At 41.1% G+C, this 24,400-nt stretch overlaps 1 protein-coding gene across 1 annotated transcript; it reads left to right on the top strand.

Annotated features, from left to right (window-relative positions):
- The first annotated feature begins 9,606 nt into the window (after positions 1–9,606).
- Positions 9,607–22,317, top strand: LOC122725475 (trem-like transcript 4 protein). The gene is made up of 6 exons (XM_043962594.1): positions 9,607–10,074; positions 13,753–13,825; positions 15,371–15,406; positions 16,423–16,538; positions 17,724–17,758; positions 21,993–22,317. Exons 1-6 carry the CDS (start codon positions 9,699–9,701, stop codon positions 22,137–22,139), a joined length of 783 nt encoding a protein of 260 aa, XP_043818529.1. The 5' UTR covers positions 9,607–9,698; the 3' UTR covers positions 22,140–22,317.
- The last annotated feature ends 2,083 nt before the right edge of the window (positions 22,318–24,400 follow it).

Here is a 24,400-nt window from a genome sequence, read left to right as displayed (position 1 = left end):
CCATAATTTCTCTGTTCTTTTGTGGTAACCCCCATAATTACCTCACTTGTCATGATAAATACAGTGTTGGATTTGGCCTTGACATCTTGTTACCAATTATATTAGATTTTTAAATTTCTCATAATGGCATGAGGATAGTTAGGCAGAAGATGCAAAAAGTGATGAAACAAAGGTAAAAATTATTTTTTTAATTAATATCAAAATTGTCTCAGTTTATCCTCCAGAGGGGGGACTGTAGTAATATTAAGTTTTAGAGGAGTGTAGTAATACAGAGTTTTAGAGAATGTTTCAATTTTTGGTTTTATTATGTTTCATGCGTAACAACTAAGATTCTGAATTCCCTTAGACATGTTTTTAAGAACTTTCATTGTTTGATTTGATTACTGACAAAAAGTATTTTAAAGTTGTATTAAGCTTAATTTTATAGGAAATTTTCCTGGCTGATTACCAGCATCCATACATCAACCCCTGAAAAGACTTCCATTCCACAACTACACCCAGAGGACATCCCAAGAATCATCCGAGAAAAGACTTCCAAAAACTTAAATGAACATTTCCCTGTTTTTCTTTTCCACATTGTATACACTATTTATAATGTCCACTTACTAAAGGGTAGTGACCACTCTAGTTTTTTCTGCTTGTGATATCCACCTGTTAATAGGGGAGTGGCCCCTTTAGCCTTTGTCAATGCATTGCTCAATTTCTTTTTCTCTCTTTTCATTCCCTTTACTTAGTTAGTCATAAGCATCTGTAATGTTATTGCTTTATGTGAGGAAACCAGGTTTCTTCACATGAAGCACAGGGGGAACTGTAATAATTGGAGTGATGCCACCTGCTGGAGAGTTACTGTAGGAAAGCTCTGCCATGAAGAGAAGGTGTCTGAGGGTAAGCCATGTGGCTTGGGAGGTCAGTTCCTTGGCATCAGGAAGTGACGTTTGATGTTTCCAGTTTAGACAGGAGGCTTGAGGGACGAAGAAGGGGCAAGGCTCTCTCTTTTTTTTCATCAGGACTCTCGTGGAGAGTGGAGCAAAAATGCTGACTCTCTGAGATAGATAGATGTAGTCTTCTAGGCCTCTTTCTCTCTCTTCACCAAATTCTTATGCTCCTTAATAAATGCTTAAAAGTCTAAAACTCTTGCTAAAGCTTCTAATTTATTGGCCACCACTCATTAGATATTTTAGTCGCTAATTTTTTCAGAGTTGTCTTTACCATATTGTTGTCATTGTATAAATTATTCCCCTCCTCTGTTTACTTCACTCTGTAACAGTTCATACAAGTCTTGTGAAATGTCTCTGAAACTGTCCCTTTGATCACTTCTTACAGTACAGTAGTCTTTATCAGGAATGCTTAAAAGTCCCCCATTTCATTAAAAATCCAATTTTTCCCTTGTGGAATTATAGAGTTTGGGGTGGTGGTGATAAAGAAGACTGAGATGGAGGACAAAGATAGTACCAGGTCAAGAATGTTCTGGTTATCATTAATGGTCCTAGAGAAATTGTATCACTATCATAAGAAGAATGAGAATAATTTGGCCCAATAGCAGCTAGAAACAAATTTTGATTTTTAAGAACTTTACCATGAGGGCAGCAGAGGGGCAGATGATGAACTTGGTAACAGAACAAGTGAAAGAGGCAAGGCTCATGGGGATAGGGATGCCCAGGTCATGGGCAAGAAATGACAGGCCAAAGGTGGGAAGTATAGTCTCCAACCCAGATGTTTTGTTTAAAATGTGTTAAATCTCAGAGCAGCTAGGTGGCGCAGTGGATAGAGCACCAGCCCTGGATTCAGGAGGACCCGAGTTCAAATCTGGCTCAGGCACTTGACACTTACTAGCTGTGTGACCCTGGGCAAGTCACTTAACCCCAATTGCTTCACCAAAAAAAAAAAAAAGTATTAAATCTCACTGAGATCATGGCTATAAGGAAGGAGAATGAGATTGGGATGAAGGATGAGAATTAGGAAATATGTCACAAGAAAGCCTTGCACTTATCTGATTACTGCCCTCCAAAGCATAATTTCCTTCTCAGAAGGCTGAGAATAGGATAAGATCTCACCACCACGGAATTGAGGAGATTGTAAGAAAAAATTAAATAGAAATTTGATGAGTCACTATGACAATCCCAGATGAGAGTAGTCTAATGTAGCCAATTTGGAAGTCCTTTCTACAACACAGTTTCATCAACTTGGGGAGCTTTTGCTCCCCAAATCACTTAATTTTTGCAAAGTCACTTAAATCAGAGACTCTAATTGGGAGCCATCTTTTGTTCCTTTATAGATGTCTAGGACAGGGAATTGCAAATACCTGAACCCATAAAGATGAATTCCAATTGCAGCCAATTCTTTACTAGATGTTTGTAAGGGAAGTAAAGTTCCTAAAAGAGACAAGTTTAGTAGGCTGGATTATATATCCCACCCTATTACCAGTTTATGTGGAGGACAATTAAATCCTATTTTCTGGGTGGACCCCCCCCCAATGACCTCAGGCTTTAGATATGGGCTTACCCTCACCATTCTACCATATAAGTGTGGGCAGATCAAGCTGGTAAGATTCAGGCAAGAGATCAGGCTAGCAGCAACTGTGCAGGCAAATATGGTTGTCAAAGTAAATAAGCTCTCTGGGCCTGGAGGGAGGAAGCACAGTGCTTGTTGTCCTCCTAGGTGGACAGAGGTTAATAACACCCTCTGGTACAAAGAACTTTGGGTACGGCTTCTCAACCATGGGTTTGATAAGGAAACAACTGATCACTAAGCTATTGGGGTATAAATAAAACTGAATCATGACATCTAGAATTGAGTTGGTAAGTGTCTTTTTTCCTTGCTCAAGTTTATTATATCTCTTAAAAACTCCTATCCCTTGCAGTAATCCTATGCCACTCATATCTCAGTCAAGACTTGGGGGTTTCAGCCAAGTCTCCCTAGACCCAAGGCTGAGTTGCCCTAGGGACTCAGAGCATAATAGCTATAGAACCATGAAGGGACCAGAGGCCTTTTGCCTAGTCTCAATGTTCTGGAGAAAAGACTGGCACCAAATATATATTTGGCTGCCAGACACTAACAACTAAGTAACTATCATTCTAATGGACTCCTAATGGGTCCATAGAGACACCATTATTTTTGTTTTGGGTTTCAGGAGACAGAGCAGCAAAAGGAAGGATATTCTTGCTCAGGTAGAAGAAATGAGTGTAGGAATCCATATGTGGGTCACAGTTATGGTGGCTAACCAGATTTTTGTTCACTGAAAGAAATTAAATTCCAACAAACCAAAAGGAACTACCAATTATAACTCCAGAAGACTGATGATGAATCATCTTCCCATTTCCTGTCATACAGACAATGAAGTAGAAATATAGAATGAGACATGTTTTCTGACAGAGGCGGTATAGAGATTTGTATGCTATAGTTCAGTTGTTTTTTCAGTCATGTCCAATTCTTTGTGACCCCATTTGGTTGATTTTGGGGGGCTTGGGGGCAAAGATAATAGACTGCTTTGCCATTTCTTTCTCATTTTACAGATGAGGAAACTGAAGCAAACAGAATTAAGTGACTTACCCAGGATTTCACAGCTAGTGTCTGAGGCCTGATTTGAACTCAGGAAGATGAGTCTTCGTAACTTTAGGCCTGGCACTGTATCCACTGTGCCACCTAGTAGCTCTAGAAGGAAGTTCAGAAGGTGACAAAAACAAACAGGGCAGGGGCAGCTAGGTGGCACAGTGGATAGAGCACCAGCCCTGGAATCAGGAGTACCTGAGTTCAAATCCGGCCTCAGACACTTAACACTTACTAGCTGTGTGACCTTGGGCAAGTCACTTAACCCCAAATGCCTCACTAAAAAATTAAAAACAAATTAAAAAAAAAAAACAAACAGGGCAATGTTGGAAGTACCATGTTAATTTTGAATTGTTTTTTTTTAAAAAAACAACCTATACATAGTGAGAAAAAAAGACAAAGTACATGTAATAGAAATTCACAATTTCATATTAACCATATTTTGCGTTTTTCTAAGCATAATGTATTAAGGTAACAATAAGAAAGAGCATTTATTATAAGGAAAAAATGCCTTATTTCCCAGAACTGCTGAGAAAACTAGTTTTTGGTTATTATTATTGTTGTTGTTGTTTTTCTGAAGAAGAGGATGGTACCAAATACTTATTTTCAGGAGACAAACCACCAAAGGGAAGGACATTCTTCCTCAGGTAGAGTTTTCTTTAGAAAAAGTCACTTTGGAAAAAAATTAGACTAGCATCTTTTGCAATTTATTATGACAAGCACCAAATGGATACTTTCTTAAATTAAAAATGGAGAAAATGCATTTTTTCAGCTGTGACTAGAGAAGAAAATTCTTGACCATACAAGGAATAGAGGACATCACAAAAGGCAAAATAGACAATTTCAGTTATATAAACATGGAAAGTTATAGCACGAACAAAATTAATGCTGCTAGAATAAGGGAATCCATCAATTGGGGCAGGGAGAATCTTTGCATCAATTATCTCTAATAAGATTCTGGAGTTTCTGTGAACTCCAGTAGGTGCTCAAAGAATTCAAAGGAATCAAGACCAATAGCCATGTATAAGCAATTAAAGAATTTAAACAAATATTTCTCAAGAGAATTATAAACCATTAACAACTACATGAAATATTGCTCAAAATCACCAATAATGAGAGAAATGCATATCTGAAATTTTATCTCTCACCCAGGAAATTGGCAAATATGATGAAAGATAGAAATAAGAAAACTTGGAGGAACTACATGAAGATGGACACACTAATCAACTCTTGGTAGAGTTGTAAATTGTTATAACCATTCTGAAAAGAAATATGGAATTATGTGAAAAAAATAAGTACCTAATATATCCATTTACCTGTAGAAGGACAATTCAGGTTATTGACCTTGCAAATGTCTTTTTTTTTTTAAACCAATATCATTGTGTTACTCTTTGTTCCTTCTTCCAGCTGAGTGCTGCTTAGTTGGGCTTGAGACTGTCATTTTTTGTCTTTGATGTACTTTGTTCCCCTCCCTAATTAACCCCTACCCCACACCCTATGTATTAAATTGCATAGTAACCAGACACTCTGAAGCAGCTAGTTGGCTCAGTGGATAGAGCAGTGGACCTGGAGTCAGGAAGACCTGAGTTCAAACCCAGCGTCAGGTATTTAGTAACTCTGTGACCCTGGGCAAGCCACTTAACTTCTGTTTGCCTTAATCCTCTGGAGAAGAAAATGGCAAACCAGTATCTTTGCAAAAAACCCAAAAATACCAAAAAACCCATGGTCCGCATTGACATGCCATGGTCTATAGGGTCACAAAAAGTTGGACAAAACTGAACAAAAATGATACCAGTTTGATTCCCTTTTGCCTACAACAAATTATACAAATTTATTAATTTTGTCACCCCTTCACTACTTAAACTATTGTTCTTTGGTTTTTATTTTGTTTATAGAATGAGAGTGCCATGACTGTCTTGGCGATTTGCTCATTCTTACATCTAGGACTATGAGTTGGCCCTCACCTGTTTTAGATTATCAGAACAAAAATTAATGTCTTCCCTATTATTCTTGTTTTGAGGGGAAAGGTGGACTGAGTAGTTAAAAAAATAAATTAAATGTGGATTATTATTTTTTCTTTTCTCCTTAACTTCAAGGCTGCCTTAAACTCCAAGTCTTTATATGTGAGTTTGTGTGTGTTGTTGTTGTTGTTGTTGTCATTGATTGTGTATAGATGTGGAAAATTCTGGAACTTAGATTCTGTGTGATAGTAATGATCAGTCCCTACTTTCCTTTTGATAAATCAAATATCAGTAATCCCTTAATAATAACAGCTGGCATTTATATAGTGCTTTAAATCTGACAAAGCATTTATCAAATATTATCTCATTTTATGTTTACAACAACCCTAGGAGAGGGATATTATCTCCATTTTACAGATGAGGAAATTGGGGCAGACAGAAGTGAAGTGACTTGCCCAGGTTCAGATAGCTAAGAAGTTGTCTGAGGCCAGATTTGAACACAGATCTTCTTGACTCAAGGTCCAGCACCATCTATTGGACCACCTGTGGCAAGTCTCAGAAGTCAAGGGGGAAGAAGATTCTAAATGTGTGCTCTACTTGGAAGGAAGTGGTAATTCCACTTAAAGTCCTAGTAATCAGAAAAATGACTTCAGCATTTCCATTTCTGGGAAAGCACTCATCAGTGCTTTCTTTTGTGGATTATTGTTTATCACTTATTATTTTGTTTGGAAAACTACTAATTATTATACTGTTTAAATCTTTTTGTTACTAGAGATTTTTGAACTCTGTGATTAAAAATATGAGAGATAATTTCTTAGTAATTTAATCATTTTATTAATAAGCTGGCAGGTTATTAATAAAAGGATGGTCATTTGGACATCTCTCTCTGACCAGAGACCTCTAATGGCCGGGGGGTCTCAGTTTATATGCCCTTCTAACTGTAGGAGGTTCATCACATAGCAATCAAATTTAGTAGGTTGACATGATTTGGAGGTGTGTTATATTAAAATGAAGTCTGCAACATGTGACTTTGGTGACTCAAATGAATGACATCAGAGAAAGAATGTGAGACCCCCAACCCAAGCTGATCAGAGCAAAATAGTTTCTGTCTAGGTGTGGTTGTGCAGGCCAAATCTCATCAGTCAAGTCCTTCAGCTATCAAGACAAACAGATCTGTCTCCACCCAAGACTACTTGGACCTGGATGAATCTTACTTTCAAGGAGAAATTGCCTTTGGAGTGTGTGTGGGGGGGGGGTGGAGGAGGGGGAGGGGTGGAGATAAAGAAAGAAGGGGAGATCACTGGGTCCTGTGAGATATTGATTATTAATAATTCTCACAACCCAGAATGTCATCCTGACTTTGGTCACTCTATGGGAATGCTAGAGATTGATTCTAAGAATTTGGGGTTCTCTCAGGTCTTGAATCTATGCAAAACATTCTTGTTTTGGGTCCCCACACTGAAATCTTGTTTTAGGTTCACTCAAACTTGTGTTTTTGGTTCCCCTTGTGTTTTTGCTTTGCCTAAACTTTGTTGAATGTTTACATTTACTCATCTCCATCTCAATCTAGCTTGCTTTCAACTTTCCCTCTTAACAAAATTGACTATGCATGTGTGGTTCATGTGTGGATATTCTTGCTTAAATCCTATGTAATGTAAATCTTCCAGAGCCTAGGGGAGGGAGCTATATTGCCTTTCTAGTTTGCTCTCCTTTACAAAATGATCTCATAAGTTTCTTTCTAAAACTATTTCAGATTTGGGGGTTTATTCTTTTTTTTTTTTTAGTGAGGCAATTGGGGTTAAGTGACTTGCCCAGGGTCACACAGCTAGTAAGTGTTAAGTGTCTGAGGCCGGATTTGAAGTCAGGTACTCCTGACTCCAGGGCCAGTGCTCTATCCACTGTACCACCTAGCCGCCCCTCGGGGTTTATTCTTGAGAACAATACTTGCAAGCAATTTTTATTACCAGGTGACAGAAAGTGAGAGACAGGAAACTAAAGAGGTTGTGAAAAGGATTCCTGGAGTACTAGAAGTTGGATTAGATGCCTTAGGATAAATACTGGGATTATAGATTTAGAACCAGAATGAGCCTTAGAGATAATTTCATCCAACTGCCTCATTTTTCTACTGCTGTTCTCCTATTGTTTGTCCTTGGGGTATTAAAGGGGACCAGTAACATCACAAGGTGATGTCATGACTTGCACATGACATTTGATGAGTATGACAGTGATATGTGCTAAATTGCCATTCCCACTCTCTCCTTAAAATCATCAAAGTCAAGACAAAGGTCAAAGAAAACTGGTGATGACATAATATTTGCAACTCAGGAAACTAATGAGCACTGGCATCAAGGGCATTAGCCCAGCATTGGGTTCATTCCACATTGCCAGTTCAGTTTACTAATGGTGATTCATTAGGCACATACATTCCATACAACAGCTCCAACCCATCAAGCTGGGTTTCTTATCCATTTAAAGTGTGGGAGTCAATAGGATCATTTCAATCCAAGACCACTAATCAATTGTCTGTTAAGAACTGTGTGGCAGCAGTGCTAAAGAGCCAAACCCCATGCCTGACCAGAGGACCACTGTGAGATCACCAGTCATCCAGAGGGAAACATTGGGGAAAACCAACTACTTCATAGATAAGGAAAATGAGACCTAAAGAGATTAATTGATATACCCAAATTTATGTAGGTAGGAAAAGATCAGGGCTAGAATCTAAACTCAGGTAGAGTGAGTCCAAACCTATACTTCTCACACACATTTTATATTCTATGAACACACAGAACCCTTAAGAGGAAGTCCTAGCTTTATCCCCTACTCCCTTAAATAACCTGGGGGACCAGGGGAGCACCCTTAACCATTTCCTGGAATTACCCATTCTATACTCATCTGTTCCTTCTTGCCTACCTCCCTCAGGAAAATCTCTCCCTTGAGACTAGATGGACCAGGCTGGGTGAGGACCTGAAAATAGCAGGGGGAAGAGTTCTATTTATATTATTGTGGGTAAGTAATTTATCCTTTCTAGGTCTTGCCCTCCTTAGTTAGCAAATGAGGTAGTCACATTGATAACTTTCAAAGTCTCAGCTTTCTCTACATTCTAGAAAAGAAATAGGGGGGTCTCAGTGCATCTTTGGTGCTTCTCAGGCATAGGAAGAAACTCAGAGAAAAAAGGGAAGGTGGTGGTGAGAAGGAGCTCCTTGGCCCCTCTCTCATCCCCCCAGACTATTACTAATGGTATGAAGTAACACATCAGTCCAAACTAGATAACTTTCCCCCAGCATAATGTGTGTACACATATTGAGGATATTGTGGTATGAGAAGAAAAAGCTTATGGACTAAGAAATGCAAACAGCAGTCATATCCTCTTAGGGCATCAGTTCAGTGAGAGGGACCCTGGTGCTGCCTCAGGGCTCAGAGCTCTGACAAGTGACATTTTCATTTCTAAAATTTAGAGGGGGGGGGGCGGGGGAGGGGGCGGTACAACCTCTACTAGCAGTTCCCTTAGTGTGGTTATGTGGAAAAGTCAGATTTGTTTAGTGAAAATTTGAGTGGGTGAGAACTATTGTGGAAAGCCTCCCCTGCCCTTCTGCTCTGAGCTCTGAGCCCTGGATCCTTCTACTGCCCTCCACTTCCCCCCTCAGGGTGCTTCCCTCTGTGCTCCACTTTTAGTTCTTCTCCCCTCATAGAGGCTAAGAGGGAGGAAGAACAGAGTCAGGGCCCTGCCCCTCCTACTCTCTCCCCGGGGGCCAGCGACTGAGGGTTGGCAGCTTCCTGTGTTGTCTCCCTCTGAGTATCAAGAGAAGAACACCATGGCCCCAGACATCCCACAGATGCTGCTGCTGCTGCTGCTGTTGCTGCTGCTGTCACCTGGGAACTCAGGTGGAACAGGGGACTAGGAGTGGGGTGAGAGTGGAACTGAGTATGAGGAGGAGAGGGTTAAGGGAGGGTGAATGGTAATGAGAAATAGGAGAGGGATGGGAGAGAAGAGGGAGGTCAGGGGAAGGACTGGACACCATGGGGTATTTAGGGGCTGGGATAGGAGGGAGATTCACTAAACTGCTTCTTTAGGGCTTATTCTGTCTGTGGGAGGGCAGAGGGGGCTGTTCTCTGAGGAGACCAGGCTCCCCCTCATCCTCTTATCCCCCAGACAAGCCAGGGAGGAGGCAGACTGAGCTCCAAATCCAGGAGATGACGCAGATCTCCCCAGGCCCCAGGGGAGGAGAAGTTCCAACTAAGGAAGAGCACAGACTACTGGAGGGGGAGACATTTAGTGTGAACTGCTCCTACAAACCCCAGGAACATGACAAGAGATCTTTGACATGGTGTAAAAAACAAGAGAATGGAGAGCACTGCGGTGTACCACTACTCTTAGAAACAGAGTCCAAATTTTCAGTATCAGGCAAAGAATACTTCTCCTCTTACGACAGCAATAGTGGCATCATCACTATCATGATGTCTGGACTCAGAGTAACTGACTCAGGTGTCTACGAGTGTGGGATCTGTGAAGTACCTCCTAAGTGGGGAAAAGATGTCCTCAGGAGATTCCACCTGGTGGTGTCCCCAGGTAAGTCCCTTCCAGCTAGAGCCTGTTCAATTCAACCAACATTTGTTAATCACATGCTTAAGTGAAGGCCCTTCCAAGGGGACAGTGGATCTCCTCATCAAGGATCTCTATACAGCCCTTCATCCTTTCTTGTCCTTCCTTTTTCTCTCCTCCTTCATTCCCCTCTGCTCTTCCCCACTCTCCACACTCATTCTTTAGTCAAGGGTTCTTGATCTTCTCTGTATCACGGACCTTTCTGGCAGTCTGGTGAAGCATATGGATCCCTCTTCAGAATAATGCTTTTAAGTAAGTGAAGGGAATGTCGAACTTCAGTAGGAGGTTAGTGAAGATCAATATGTGTTTTTTCTCTGCATCCAAATTCACGTGAGATCTATCCATGGACCCCTTGGGAGTCAATGGACACCAAGTTAAGAACCCTTGCTCTAAGCTGAGTTAAGAACAAAGAATAAACATTTATTGAGTACTTAGTCTGTGCTAGGCATTGTGTTCAATATTTAAAAAATATTATCTCATTCCATTCTCACAACAATCTTAAAAATCACATACCTGGGAGGTATATGTTATTATTTATTTACTCATTCATTCAATTATTTATTTATTTATTTTTTGTTTGTTTGTTTATTAATTCATTAATTTGTTTGTTCATGCATTCATTCATTTGTTTGTTTATTTGTTTATCTATTTATTTATTTATTCATTCACATATTTATTTATTTGTTCATTTATTCATTCATTTATCTATCTATCTATCTATCTATCTATGGTTTTTTGCAGGGCAATGAGGGTTAAGTGACTTGCCCAGGGTAACACAGCTAGTAAATGTCAAGTGTCTGAGGCTGGATTTGAACTCAGGTCCTCCCGAATCCAGGGCCAGTGCTTTATCCACTGCACCACCTAGCTGCCCCTGGTATATGTTATCATTATCCCTATTTTACAGGTGAATAAACTCAGGCACATAGTTAGTCAATAAACATTTATTAAGCTCCTACTATTTGCCAAGTCCCTACTATTGTGTTGAACACTAAGTGCTGCAGATACAAAAAGAGGCAAAAGATAGTCCCTATCCTCAAGGAGCTAACAATCTAATGATTGAGACAAAAAGCAAACAAATATGTACAGACAAGCTATATAAAGGATAAATAGGAAATAATTAATAGAAGGGAGTAATTAACAGTCTATATGATATGCACTAGAATTAAGCAGAGTTGGGGAAGGCTGACCGTAGAAGGTGGGATTTTGGTTGGGGTTTGAAGGAAGTCAGAGAAGGCAGGAAGCAGAAATAACAAGGAAGAGCATTTCAGGAATGGGGGACAGCCAGAGAAAAAATCCTGTAGCCAAGAGATAGAGTACTTTGAGGAAAATAAAGGAGTCCAGTTTCATTGGATCTAAGAGCATCTGTTGGGATGAAAGGTATAAGAAGACTAGTGTAACGATTGGAATAACGCCACCTGCTGGATACTTACTGTAGAAGAGTTCTGCCCATGAAGCGAAGATCTTTGAGGGCAAGACCAGGAGTCTTTTCTTTGGTGTCAGGAAGTGACGTGGGCCAGTGGGAGGAGGAAGGAAGAGAATGGCGCTCGCTCTCGGTCTCACGCTCTTTCCTTTGGACTCTGGTGGAGAGCGGAGCTAGAAATGTGCTCTCCCTTTAATAGATAGGAATCTAGGCCTTTCTCTCTCTCTTTACCAAATTCTTATTCTCCTTAATAAACGCTTAAAAGTCTAACTCTTGCTAAAGCTTATAATTTATTGGCGACCACTCATTAGATATTTTAGACAGTTTAGCTAGAATTTTAGCCCTTAACACTAGAAAGGTGATTCGGGGGCTAGGTGGCCAATCTAAGAATTTTGTATTTGCTCCTGGAAGCATTAGGGAGCAACTAGAGTTTACTGAGGAGAGAGGTGATATAGTTGGATCTGTGTTTAATAGCTGAATGGAGGATGGATTGGAATGGTAAAGAGAAGAAGCAGGCAGATCCACCAGGAGGCTATTTCAGTAACCAACGTGTAAGCAAATGAGGGCCTCTACCAAGATGGTGGCAGTATTAGAGGAGAAAAGGGATCACATTTGAGAAACATTGCAAAGGTGACACAATCAACAGGCCTTAGCAATAGATTGGATATGGGATTCAAGAATGACTGAGCTTGGAAGGCTGAAAGGATTATGTTGCTTCAGTTAGTAACAGGGAAATTTGGAGGTGGAAGGAGTTTAGGAGGAAAGATGATGAGTTCAGTTTGGGACATGCTGAGTTTAAGATGTTTCTTGGACATCCAATTGGAGATGTCTGAAAGGCGATAGGAGATGGGAGACTAGAGGTTAAGGTAAGATAGATAAATTTGAGAATCAATAGCATAAATAAAATGATTTGGAGCAGCTAGGTGGCGAAGTGGATAAAGCACCGGCCCTGGAGTCAGGAGGACCTGAGTTCAAATCTGAGCTCAGACACTTGACACTTACCAGCTGTGTGACCCTGGGCAAGTCACTTAACCCTCATGACCTCCCCCCCCAAAAAAAAAGTTATTTAAAAATATATATAGAAAATTATTTAATTCATGGAAGCTGATGAGACTACCAAGTTAAGTAGGATAGAGGAAGAGAAGAGGACCTTTAGGGTAAGAAGGCATGATGAGGATCCAGCAAAGGAGATTGAGATAGAATAGTCAGATAGGCAGGAGGAGGGCAAGGAGAGAGCAAGGTCATGAAAACCTGGAGAGAAGAGAGAATATTGAGGAGAAGAGGTTGATCACAACTGTCAAAGGCTGCAGAGAGGTCAAAGAGAATGAGGATTGAGGGAAAGTTATTAGATGTTATAATGCAAAGTCACTCAACCCAGAGTTTAAGTGACCTGCCACAGCTAATAAGTGTCTGAGGCTCCAGGCCCCATACTCTACCCATTGTACCACCTGGCTGCCTCTGTTAGGTCTCTTGTCTCTGGAGAAGGTAAATTACCTTTTCCCAAGTCTGGTAAGAAGCTACCCCTGAAGCTCAAGGAGAACCAGGGTCTCACATGCACATACATGGACAGACACTCATTCACACATATGTACATATGTGCATACTCTCACCCACAAATAACTGTAAGCAGACACAAATTTGCTTTGCTCCTTTTATTCCTATGGTCTCTGGACTCTTTCTAGATAGGAGGCCTCAATGGCACACCTGGAGCTAGAGGAGAAGTTGCAGTTTTGTCTTCATGTCCTTTCTTCATGTCTTTGTCCATCTCCTGAGGAAAGAATGGCCTAAATGATACCCTGTACCATGCTGCCAATAGCCTGGCAGAGGAAGGACTCCTGAGGTGTCTCAGAAGGAATAATAGGATAGAATACTGGAGATAATATAATGAATAATATCTGACACAGCACCAAAAGATATAGCATAGGTTATATTTACACAAAGCATTGTCCTTTTTTTTTTTTGCAGGACAATGAGGGTTAAGTGACTTGCCCAGGGTGGCACAGCTAGTGTCAAGTGTCTGAGGCTGGATTTGAACTCGGGTCCTCCTGAATCCAGGGCAGGTGCTTTATCTACTGTGCCACCTAGCTGCCCCCCCCCCCCCCCCCGCCTTAGCACTGTACTTTTTAAAGTACCATTTCCTTACAGGGCCAGCATTCCTGTGCTGGCAGCTCCTGGGTAGAATCAAGAAGTGGCAAGTACACTTTTTTCTACTTCTTCTCTTACAGCTCAAACACAGAGCCCCATGAAAGAGAAACAAGCTACCACAGAGGTCACTTCCAACAATGAGGCCACCAACAGGTACCTCTACTTTTCCAAAACTCCCTTATCTGTCCCAGAAGTCTATGTGTTACAGTTCTCTAAACTCTAGTGTGCACTGGCCTGTTCCAAGATTCACTGACCTTTTCCATGGGGAGCCCCAGGCTTCTGAAGACCTAGGATAACTTCACTTTATGTTTTTCCTCTCAAATATAAGCTTATCATAGCCTAAGATCTGATGACCTTTGCCCCTAGCCCATTGTCCACTGTGGATGGTTTGAAGTACAAAGTTCCCCTCCTCATTTCCGCTCCAAACCATGTGCATATCATGCTTCCTGATCTTGAGAGATATTACAGACAGACCAGGGTCAGCTGAGCTGAGAGGCTGGTCACTATTTAACCACCTGGGACAAAAAAGCTTCTCTCTTGGCCAAGCCAGAGAGCCCCTACACTACCTACTTGTCCCAAGGAGGTTTGATGTCTACCCAACTTGAAGATGCCAGAGCTTAGCAAATGTTAAGTTAATAGAAATTACAAGGTAGTGTAAATTACAAGGAGAAGAGATATAGAGTTTCTGACAGCAAATTTTCTGTACTTCACAATTTTGCCTTTAGAAATTACTCTATTTTGTGCCTACCTGGCACTCAGTGTCCTCCTACTATCCTTTATCTGTCTACCTCAGTGGTTCCCAACTTTTTTTTGTTCTGTTAACCCCTTTCAACAACAAAAAGATGTGTTGTGAACCCCAATAGTAATGTAACATACTATTCATAATCTGAAATTATTTACTGATACAGGGACCATTTAAAAAATGTTAGCACTAACTTCTTGGACCATCATCTTGAATTCCCAAGGATTTTCAAACTGCTAAATCAGAACCACATCAACATAGCCCTATGGGATGGAAAACCCCTAGAATCTTTTAAGATCATAGCATTCAAGAAAAGACCTGGATTTTAATTTCAGCATTGCTTTATTATTTACTGTCTGAACATAGGGAAATCATTTTCCTCTTTCAGCCTCAGTTTCCCATTTGTAAAATAAAAGTGTTAGATTTAATGACATATAAGGCCTTATCTAGCTCTAAATCATAGGATCCAGGAGAGCAGATCTAAAGCCCTCTCTACTCCTGGGAATATTGTTCCAGGTTCTTTTAATTTCTGAGATATGTAGCCCTTTCAGCATTTACCTCCTTCTGGGGCTCAATTTCCTCATCTGTAAAATGAGGGAGTTGGGTTATATCATGCCTAAAATCTCTAAAGTTCATGATCTTTTTATAGAATTGGGCTCCTGTTAAACCCTGGCTAAACAAACTTCATTGAAATCCAAGAGCTTAACATTCCTTGAGCATTCCAGTTAATTACTATGAGGAAAAAGTGTCTAGAGAGGACAATAAATAATAATAATAATAATAGCTATTATCAATGTTATCTCATTTGATTCTCACAACAACCCCGCAGGTAAGTGCTATTATCTCTGTTGTAAAGATTGGGAAATTTAGGTAGACAAAGGTGAAGTGACTTGCCCAGGGTCACACAGCTAGTAAGTGTCTGAGGCTGGATTTTAACTCAGGTCTTCTAACTTTAGGTCTAGCACTTCATCCATTGCACCACCTGGGGAGAGGTAAGTGTTATATATAGATTTCATTATGATTTTCTAGATGGGCAAAAGTAAGAACAAGCTTAAATCCAAGGTCTGATACCTTACCAAGTTGCTACCTAGTATCTAGTAGTTAATGGGGAAAAAACCCAACAGTTTCAGAACCTAGATCTCTTGCCCCTCAGGCCAGTGCTTTTGTTAAATAATAATAATCAATACTACTACTACTAATAATAATAATAATAATAGGCCACCACTTCCTAAGACCTTTACAGTTACCATCTCATCTGATCCTTACAAAAACACTAGGAGGCAAATGCTATTATTATCTCTATTTTACAGATGAGGAAACTGAGGCAAACAGAGCTTAAGTGATTTGCCCAGGGTTACACAGTTAGTAAGTGTTTACAGCTGGATTTTAATTCAGGTCTTTCTAATCCCAGGTCTGGCGTTTTATTTACTGCACCACCTCGTCAAGGGCAAGTGTTATAGATTTCTTTGTTCTCATTTTCTAGATGGGAAAAACTATAAGCAAGATTAAATGCAAGGTCTTATACCTTACAGAGGAGCTAACCTAGACTTAACACTTTAAGTAATTTGTTATGCAACCTCAGTTTCCTCATATAAAAACTGGGGGTATTAGACAAGGCTATCACTAAGGTGCTTTCCAGATATCCTATGAACCTATAAATGTGAAAAGTGTTACAGAGGATTAGAGAGTATCCAAATTAACCTCTTAGTCCAATCAATCAGTATAACATTTAATTCTACCCATTATTTTACCACATTTTCAAATATGGGGAGGAAACTGGTGATTACATATTATTTGGCAGCCTGATATTTGGCTTAAAGTGCCGCTGCTAAATTGTCCTCTTTCTGAGTCCTAAGACTCAAAACCCTCTGAGGTGCTAGGATACCTTTACTGTCAAAATGCCCTCCATCTTATGTTAGCTACATAGCAGATCGGTCCTGGGTGGTTTCCTTCTTCCCCAGCCCACCCACTTTCTCTCCTATCTAACATGTCTCTCTCTTCCCCTAAGTTCCACAGAGAAGAAATTTGTCGTTTTGGGTGTGGTCCTGTCTTGTTTGTTCCTATTGGTGCTCCTTGTTGTGGGCATCATTTGTACCAGGAGGATCTCCCAGAAAGCAGGGAAAGGTGAGAAATGGGGTATCTTAACCATTTTATACATCCCATCTCTGTCCCCAGTCTCCCAGATCTCACACCTCCCTAACATTGTTCAAGAGCTAAGAGAATTCAGGGCTCTACATAACTTTCAAACACTGTGGTACCAGTTTACTGACTGATCCCCTTCTATTTCTCTCCTCTATGATACAACTCATTCTATGAATGATCATGAACTTCTTGGGGGCAGGGACTTTGTTTTATTCATCTTTGTAACTCCCTCCCCTATCCTCTTAGCAAAAAAGGTCTTGTACATAGTAGGTGTTCAGCAAATGTACCTTGCATGAATGAATGAATACTTGGAGATGAATATTTCTCCTTCCCCTTTTATCCATGTTATTGTCTATAATTCAACTGAATTCTCCATTCAATTCAATTTATTTTAACAATGATTTGTTAAATGCATACTGTGAACAAGACATTGTTAGTTACTGGGGGACACAAAAATAGATGTGACCCAGGCACTGCTCTTGAGGAACTTACAAAATAAAGGGGCAGGGGTGAGGGAGAATTGCACATGACTAACTGTTTTTTGAGAGAGTAATATAGTACAAAACTGATCCAGTCATGCTATGAGAAGGGTGAGGAAGGAGGGATCACTTTCACTTGGACTCAAGAGGTGAGGAAGCTGATGAGGACATGATGCTTAACTTGGGGCTCAAAACAAGAGAGAGACCACAATGAATGGAGATGAGGCTGGGGCTGGTGGATGCTATTTCAGTCACAGAGGATAGCATGAGCAAAGGCATCGAGAGAGGAGAGAGTACAGTTTGGCTGGAACATGGAGTAACTTAAGGGGAACAATAGGAGATGAGTCTAGGAAGATTGAGTGGAATCAGTTTCCATAGAGCTTTGAATGCCAGGCTAAGTATCTTATACACAGACATGCACAAATACATATACCTGGAATCTTTCCCAAGTGATTCCTCTTAAATCCTCCAGTAACTAGCCATTTCAAATGCTAGAATGGGATTGGAACTCATAAAGGCTACATTTTGAATTGTTTTGGGGGAGCAGGAAGGAGGATAAGGAATGGAGAAAAGGAACATAAGCCTCAAGCTGTGAGTAGAGCAGAGCAGAGCTGGGCAACTGGGGCAGTATCCCCCTGTTAACTTCCATGTAAGGGGTTCACTCCTCTAAGAGTGTCTCTTTTGGCAGGTGATGACTCTGAGACCCAACAAAAGAAGTCAAAGGTGAGTAAGACTACTTATCCTTTATGTGTATGTACCTATAGAGGGCTTCATAAATTTCACCTGTGGTATCTCATCTGACCCAAACCACAGCCCTGTGCTGTGGTCTGGATGGAGTTTTTATTACTTTCCATATAAGCAGGTTCTAAGTCCTATAACTGAGAGCTGGAAAGGAACAGATTACTTAGTTCAACTCACTCATTTTGGCTTTTTGTTTGTTTTGGGGTTTTTTTTGGCAGGGCAATGAGTGTTAAGTGACTTGCCCAGGGTCACACAGCTAGTAAGTGTCAAGTGTCTGAGACTGGATTTGAACTCAGGTCCTCCTGAATCCAGGGCCAGTGCTTTAACCACTGTGCCACCTAGCTGCCCCACAACTCACTCATTTTGAAAGAGAAGAACCTAAGGTCCCCAGGGGTCCAGAGACTTGACCAACGTCACACCATGAGTTAGTGACCAAGTGGGGACTCCAGTCCAGCCTTCCAAACCCCAGTCCTATGCACTTTATACTATGACATACATTGCTCAAGGGCAAAATAGAAATCAGACTGTCTACCAGGAAGTCATTCTCTTGCCTCTAGACAGGAAATTCTCTCTCCTTGCTCCCAAGAGCACAGATGGGCAGATTTGTCCTAGTCCAGAAGATCTCTCAAAATAGATAGGGGAAGAATTTATGTCATAGATCATAATGATTGTGCTTGAAATGAGAAACTACATGTTCAGTTTTATAAAGTTATGAACTTATATGCAGAGCTATAACTAGGAATTATGGTAACTGGAACAATGTTGTCAGGTTTGGAGGAACCAAAGAGTGTTGGCCCAGCCAATACGCTAGGAAAGCATAAGGTGAAGTGTAATTTCATGGAGTAGTTTTGCTGTGAGCAGGAGAGGAGGAAGAAAAGGAATGAAGACAATTTGGGCCGCTTGGGTGAAGTTTGGTTGGACATGGTAACATCCCCCTAACCACCAAGAGAGGGATGTGGCAGGTTCTGGTGCCATGATCATTTGGAAGAAGTGGACATATTCATTGCAGAAGGTGGGCCACAGGAGAATAGCTGGACCCTTGTGGCACAGTTAGGAGTTGGGGCAAAAAAAGAAATTTCAAACTATTGGGCATGGTGTTGCAGACAATTCATGAAGAAGAGGATGTAGAAGAAAGTATGGTGGTATCAGGATTAGGTGTCATGGCTGTAAGACGAGAAAGGTGGTGTCTTTTTCAATAAGACCCACAGAGGTCCAGGCACTATGAGGATAGAGCCAGGGAAGAAAAAAGTATGCCCCCATACCCCTTGAAAGATATAAAGAAATATCTGGCAATCAGATATAAAGCCCCAGTTACTCCATGCTAGTTAAAACTCCTCTTATATTTTTCATTAAATTTTGATTTATAACTTTTGTTTTAAAATCATCTACATTTCCTAACATAGCTCTTTCCTTAAACTCTTTCTGATATCTGTCCCACATAATAAAGGATTTTTTAAAAAGGAAAAAATGTGGAGGCCCACAGGAGAGGGGAAGAAGCAGAAGATGTTCCTTAAGAAACAGGTTGAAACTTTGTGGAGCAGTTGATAGGGCATAGAAAATAGTTTACCTCATTGTATAAAGTCTTGAAGGCAAACTCTGGGAGGAAGAAGATATAGTGAGGACAGGAGGAAGGTCAGAGTTACTTAGCTATGAGGCAAGATATGGCATGTAGAGCCAACAGAGTTAAATGGAAAGTGCTAGAATGGACTCAGAGAGGAAGCATGCTCCCATACCCCTTAGGCAGTGGATACTAAGGCAAAAACCCCAGTCATACAATCTTAGTTTCGACTATATGTATTTATTTTATCTTTGTTTCATGGGATACCATGGCTAAAGAATTCATTACCTAGTGGACAACCTTTTGGCCACGAACTTCTCTGTACTGAGTTAAGATAGTCCTTGGATAGTAGACACCATTTTTTTTTCAGGCTCATACTCCTTTCTAACCTTTCCAGATCAACAGGAACTACCAGAACCTCTGTTTTCTTAACATTGTCTGAGAGATCCCAGTGTCAGTCACTTGCCATCCCACAGTGATACATCATCAGAGGAGGACTTGGTAGAGGCCCAAAATGTTCAGAGATATTGTGGATTGTTAATGCAGTGAATAATTGAGGCAGGGGGAACAACTACTCTGTGGGTTCCTTTATTTAGAGAGGATCAGATCAGCAGATGCTACAAGTCAGAAAATGTTGTTAAATGCAAGAGATAGATAAAACATTAGATCATTAGGTCATTGAGGGCAGAAACTATCTTTTTTTTTTTTTAAGTGAGGCAATTGGGGTTAAGTGACTTGCCCAGGGTCACACAGCTAGTGTTATGTGTCTGAGGCTGGATTTGAACTCAGGTACTCCTGACTCCAGGGCCGGTGCTCTATCCACTGTGCCACCTAGCTGCCCCAGAAACTGTCTTTTGCCTTCTATTGTAGTCCTAGAGCTTAGCACATGTCTGGCCCATAGTAGGTGCTTAATAAATGTTCGTCGATTAATTGAGATAGGACAAATACAGAACACTGTGTCAAATCATCAGTGCATTAAAAAAAAATCCCTTATTTTCAAAAATGTATTTGTCACTAGAGATTGGTTACTATAATGGAAAAAGCAGTGGATCCACAGCCAAGAGGCCTGCTTCTAGTTCCATCTCTTCCACATCCTGGCTGGATGAGCCATCGGGGTTATACAACTTCTTAGAGCTTCAGTTTTCTCATCTGTGAAATTAGAATAAAACTTGTACTATCTACCTTACATAGTTCCTGTGAGGGATGTGCTTGTAAACCCCCAAATACTCTTGAAAAGCATTGTTATTAGCATTAGTATTATGGTGTAGGGTGGGGTGGGGTGGGGTATAGTGTAGTAGGTCTCCACCAGTCATGGGCAACCATGGATCAGCGCCTTGAAGAGCCACAGGCCACAGTGTGGCTGTGCAGTCCAATACGGGAGCTCCTGAGTGACCTATAACCGGTAACTGCCGCATCCGTGTTGTATCTACCCCATGAGGAGTAGCTGGAGTGTCCTCTCCAGGGCGCTGGCCTGGGCGGATCAATATGGAAAACAAGCTGTTGCCCATGCAGCAGGTTTTCCCGCTCTGCGACATTGGTGGATCCAAAGGAGAGGCAGAGCCAATACGGGGGTGGGGGTGGGGGGGTGGGGGGGGTGGGGTGTAGATCAGAGGAATTCCCTAATCCCAATGATGATTTCCTCAGTGAATTTGATGAGCCCACTAGGCAGTGAGAGAGCCTTTGGGGCAGGTAATGAGCTCCTCCCAAGGAGAGTGTGGGTGTGGCCATTGGTGCCAAATTGAGAGGGGTGGAGCTGGCTCCTAACTGGGTTTTAGGAACTGAGGTGATCTTCAAAGTGATTTCCTGGTTGGGATTGTGGAGAAGATAGACTTGTTAGAGGAGCGAGCCCTCTCTGCTGGCCTATAAAAATGAACTGGCAGGGCTGCGGGATACGTGAGGGTCCCTTTTTTTCTTTTCTGGGTTCAAAGGACAGAGGGGCCTGGTCTGCCACAAACTGGTCTGCCCTCCAAACAAAAAAAGGTTCTATATGACAACTATAGTAACTCATTTTGAAGTCCCTGTTATAGGTTTGATCTGAATTCCCTAATACTGGTAAATTTTAACAGTGAGCTCTAGGGGCAGCTAGGTGGTGCAGTGGATAGAGCACGGGCCCTGGATTCAGGAGGACCTGAGTTCAAATCTGACCTCAGACACTTAACACTTACTAGCTGTATGACCCTGGGCAAGTCACTTAACCCCAATTGCCTCACCAAAAAAAAAAAAAAAAACAAGAAAGAAAGAAAACAGTGAGCTCTACCACACCCCACTCCTAGATGCCAGGCACTGTGCTAAGTTCTGGGGATACAAAAAGGGACAAAAGACGGTCCCTGCCCTCAAGGAGCTTATGATGATGACAGGGAGTCAGGGCAGCCAAAGTCCTACTCTGCCACTAGCTTTGTGTGTGACCTTGCCAAATCACTTCCCTTTTCTGGAGCACAGTTTCCTCATATATAAAATGAAGAGATATACTAGAAAATTTCTAGGGTCTTTTCTACCTCAGACATTCCATATACGAATCGGGGATATTCCCCCCATATGCTGACTATGCATTTCCCACCCTCCCCCTACCATGTCCATGTTTCTTCCTTTCCAGTATAGCTCTCCTAGCCTTGATCTCTACTATCCAATTGATGTTGTCTCTCTTCTCTTGGCTTCTAGGGCTCTACCATGAAGCAGGACAGTGATGAGGATTCTGAGGACATCCATTATGCCACAGTGTCCAACAGAAACTCCAGAGAGCTGATTGGTGCCAAAACTCATACTCCTGCTGAGACCGTGGAATATGCCACCATAACAAAGAAATGATGACTGCCGTCCAGATCCGATATGGAAGGACTGCCTGGACTATCAGTAGAGAAGTGATGGACCAAAGATGTATAGAAATGAAACACACATTGTTAGACATGGACCATGTATAGATTTGTTTTGCTTGGCTTTACTTCTTTGTTGCAAGGGAGGGTTCTATAGGTTTTTGGGCGAGAGGGGTAGTAAGAAGTGATAACACTGTGGAAAAAAAAAAGCCCAGTATGAATAAAACTTTATTTTTTTAATGTATTAAGCATTTATCTTATACAAAATTCTGTGCTAGGCCTCATACATGTTTCTGATGGGCAAGGAATTGGCATTGGGAAGAAGAAAGGAGGTATATTCATGAATTTGGGATCTCATTAATATGAATATTCCCTCCATTGTTACAGATAACAATTCGTTCATGACCTTTTATCCTATGTGAATCATATCCTTCCTATCCAGAAAGTCCTCCATGGGGAGTCAACCCAACATCCTGGAGGACTTCTAGGTTTCCTGATGTTTTGTGCTTATCAGAAGATGATGTGGGTTGTCCATTAGTTATTCTTCATTCTTGTTACATGACTGACCCACTTTCTTTTCTTGTTTTTAATCTCTGTGATAACATTTCATACCACTTCTTTTGCCCAATATTTGACTGGTCATGAACTGCAGCCTACTCATACCCATGATGTAGTTTTCTAATTCCCCTTGGGTGGCTCTCAGTTTTAATTCTTCAGAAATTGTTTCTTTTCCATAATTCCTTGTCAAACATCACCACTGAAAGAACCTTAACTTAAAATGGGCTTTTGTTTCCAGGAAGAAATTAAAGCTAATTAAATTAACACTTGTGCCAGACAAGTTGACACAAGGCTGAGGATGGTGAATTGCTTGAGTTCAGAAGTTTTGAGTTGTAGTAGGGTTAAAGCCAATTGGATATCCTTCAAAAGTCTGAGACCAATATGTTGAGCCCCTGGGAACAGATGACCACTAGGTTGCCTGAGGAGGTATGATCTATATTCCTAGATCAGGAATATAGAGCAGGTAAAAGTTTCTGTGCCAATTGGAATTGAGATTGGGTCAATGATTTGCTTGCTACACTTCTAGCTTGAGTGAGATAAGGAGAACTGGACTAAAAAAATATACTTGTACTTGGGGATTTGGTACCTACCTAGACCACCTAAGATGGTGTTAGCTGTGAAGAGTATGCTGAGGACCTGCTTAATTGTTACATACTTTGGCATTCTCTATTTGACTACTAAGTGATTAGGAAGAGCCTTTTTCCAGTGACTACATAGCTGGCTATGTCAGTAGCCTGACCAAGAATACTCAGGACTTTTCCTAAATTTGCATCTGAGGGTAAAGAATTCCCTCACAGCAAGTGACACCATGTAGTAAATGGGGGAAGGCTTGGGGACCTCTTCTTTCCCCCCGCCCTCTTAGACTATATGTTCTTAAGAAATGGAGCTGGAGTTTGGCATTTTTCCTTCATTTTCTGTTCTAGGTACAGGGACTGGAATCTCCAAACTGAGAGCAAGAAAGATGGGGTACCTGGAAGTCTAGGAATCTAGTCTGGGTATTGCAGCTGGTCCAAAAGCAATGCCCTGGATGATGGATGCAGGAAATTAGTCCAAAGGGACTTTGGACTTGAAATTGATGGAACTAATGCTATATAAGAACTGAGCTAAGATGTGAGCCTAATCATTTCTACTTATCTGAGGAAGTAGGGACTGCAAAAGTTGTCCCCACAAGGTATTGCAGTGATATGTTTGTTCTTCCTAAATCTTTTAAGTAAGTATTCCTTTGTAAAAGCTAATCTAACAGGTAGTTAAATGGAATTGGGTTGCTAGTCACCCAGCCCCTAAAAAGGGGAGAACATACTTGGCTTGAGCCAAGAGCAAAGGAGAGACTCTCTATTCCTCTAAGGATACTGGAGATCAGAATGTATGTATGTATGGGGGGGCAGTTAAAACATAACAAACCTGGTCCTGAGAAATTGGGGACAAAGTCAATCAATGTGACATCCTAAGCAATTTTCCCCAAACGATCCAACCCACTCCTCATCTAGTTTAATTCTGGACCAATGGCATTGTAATGTGCAGTAGCTCTCCAAGATATATAAAGATACACCGTGTGTGTGTGTGTGTGTGTGTGTGTGTGTGTGTGTGTGTGTGTACCACAGTGGGTGGTCATGAACTGCAGCCTACTCATACCTACCATGCACTTCTCCCCTTCCCTATGAATGGCTTTCAGTTTTAATTCTTCAGAAACTGTTTTCC

Source organism: Dromiciops gliroides, chromosome 4 (genome assembly GCF_019393635.1).
Source record: "Dromiciops gliroides isolate mDroGli1 chromosome 4, mDroGli1.pri, whole genome shotgun sequence".
Taxonomy (NCBI): Eukaryota; Metazoa; Chordata; class Mammalia; order Microbiotheria; family Microbiotheriidae; genus Dromiciops; species Dromiciops gliroides.
Note: the sequence above shows the minus strand (reverse complement) of the source record. Positions and strands in the feature narration are given on the sequence as shown.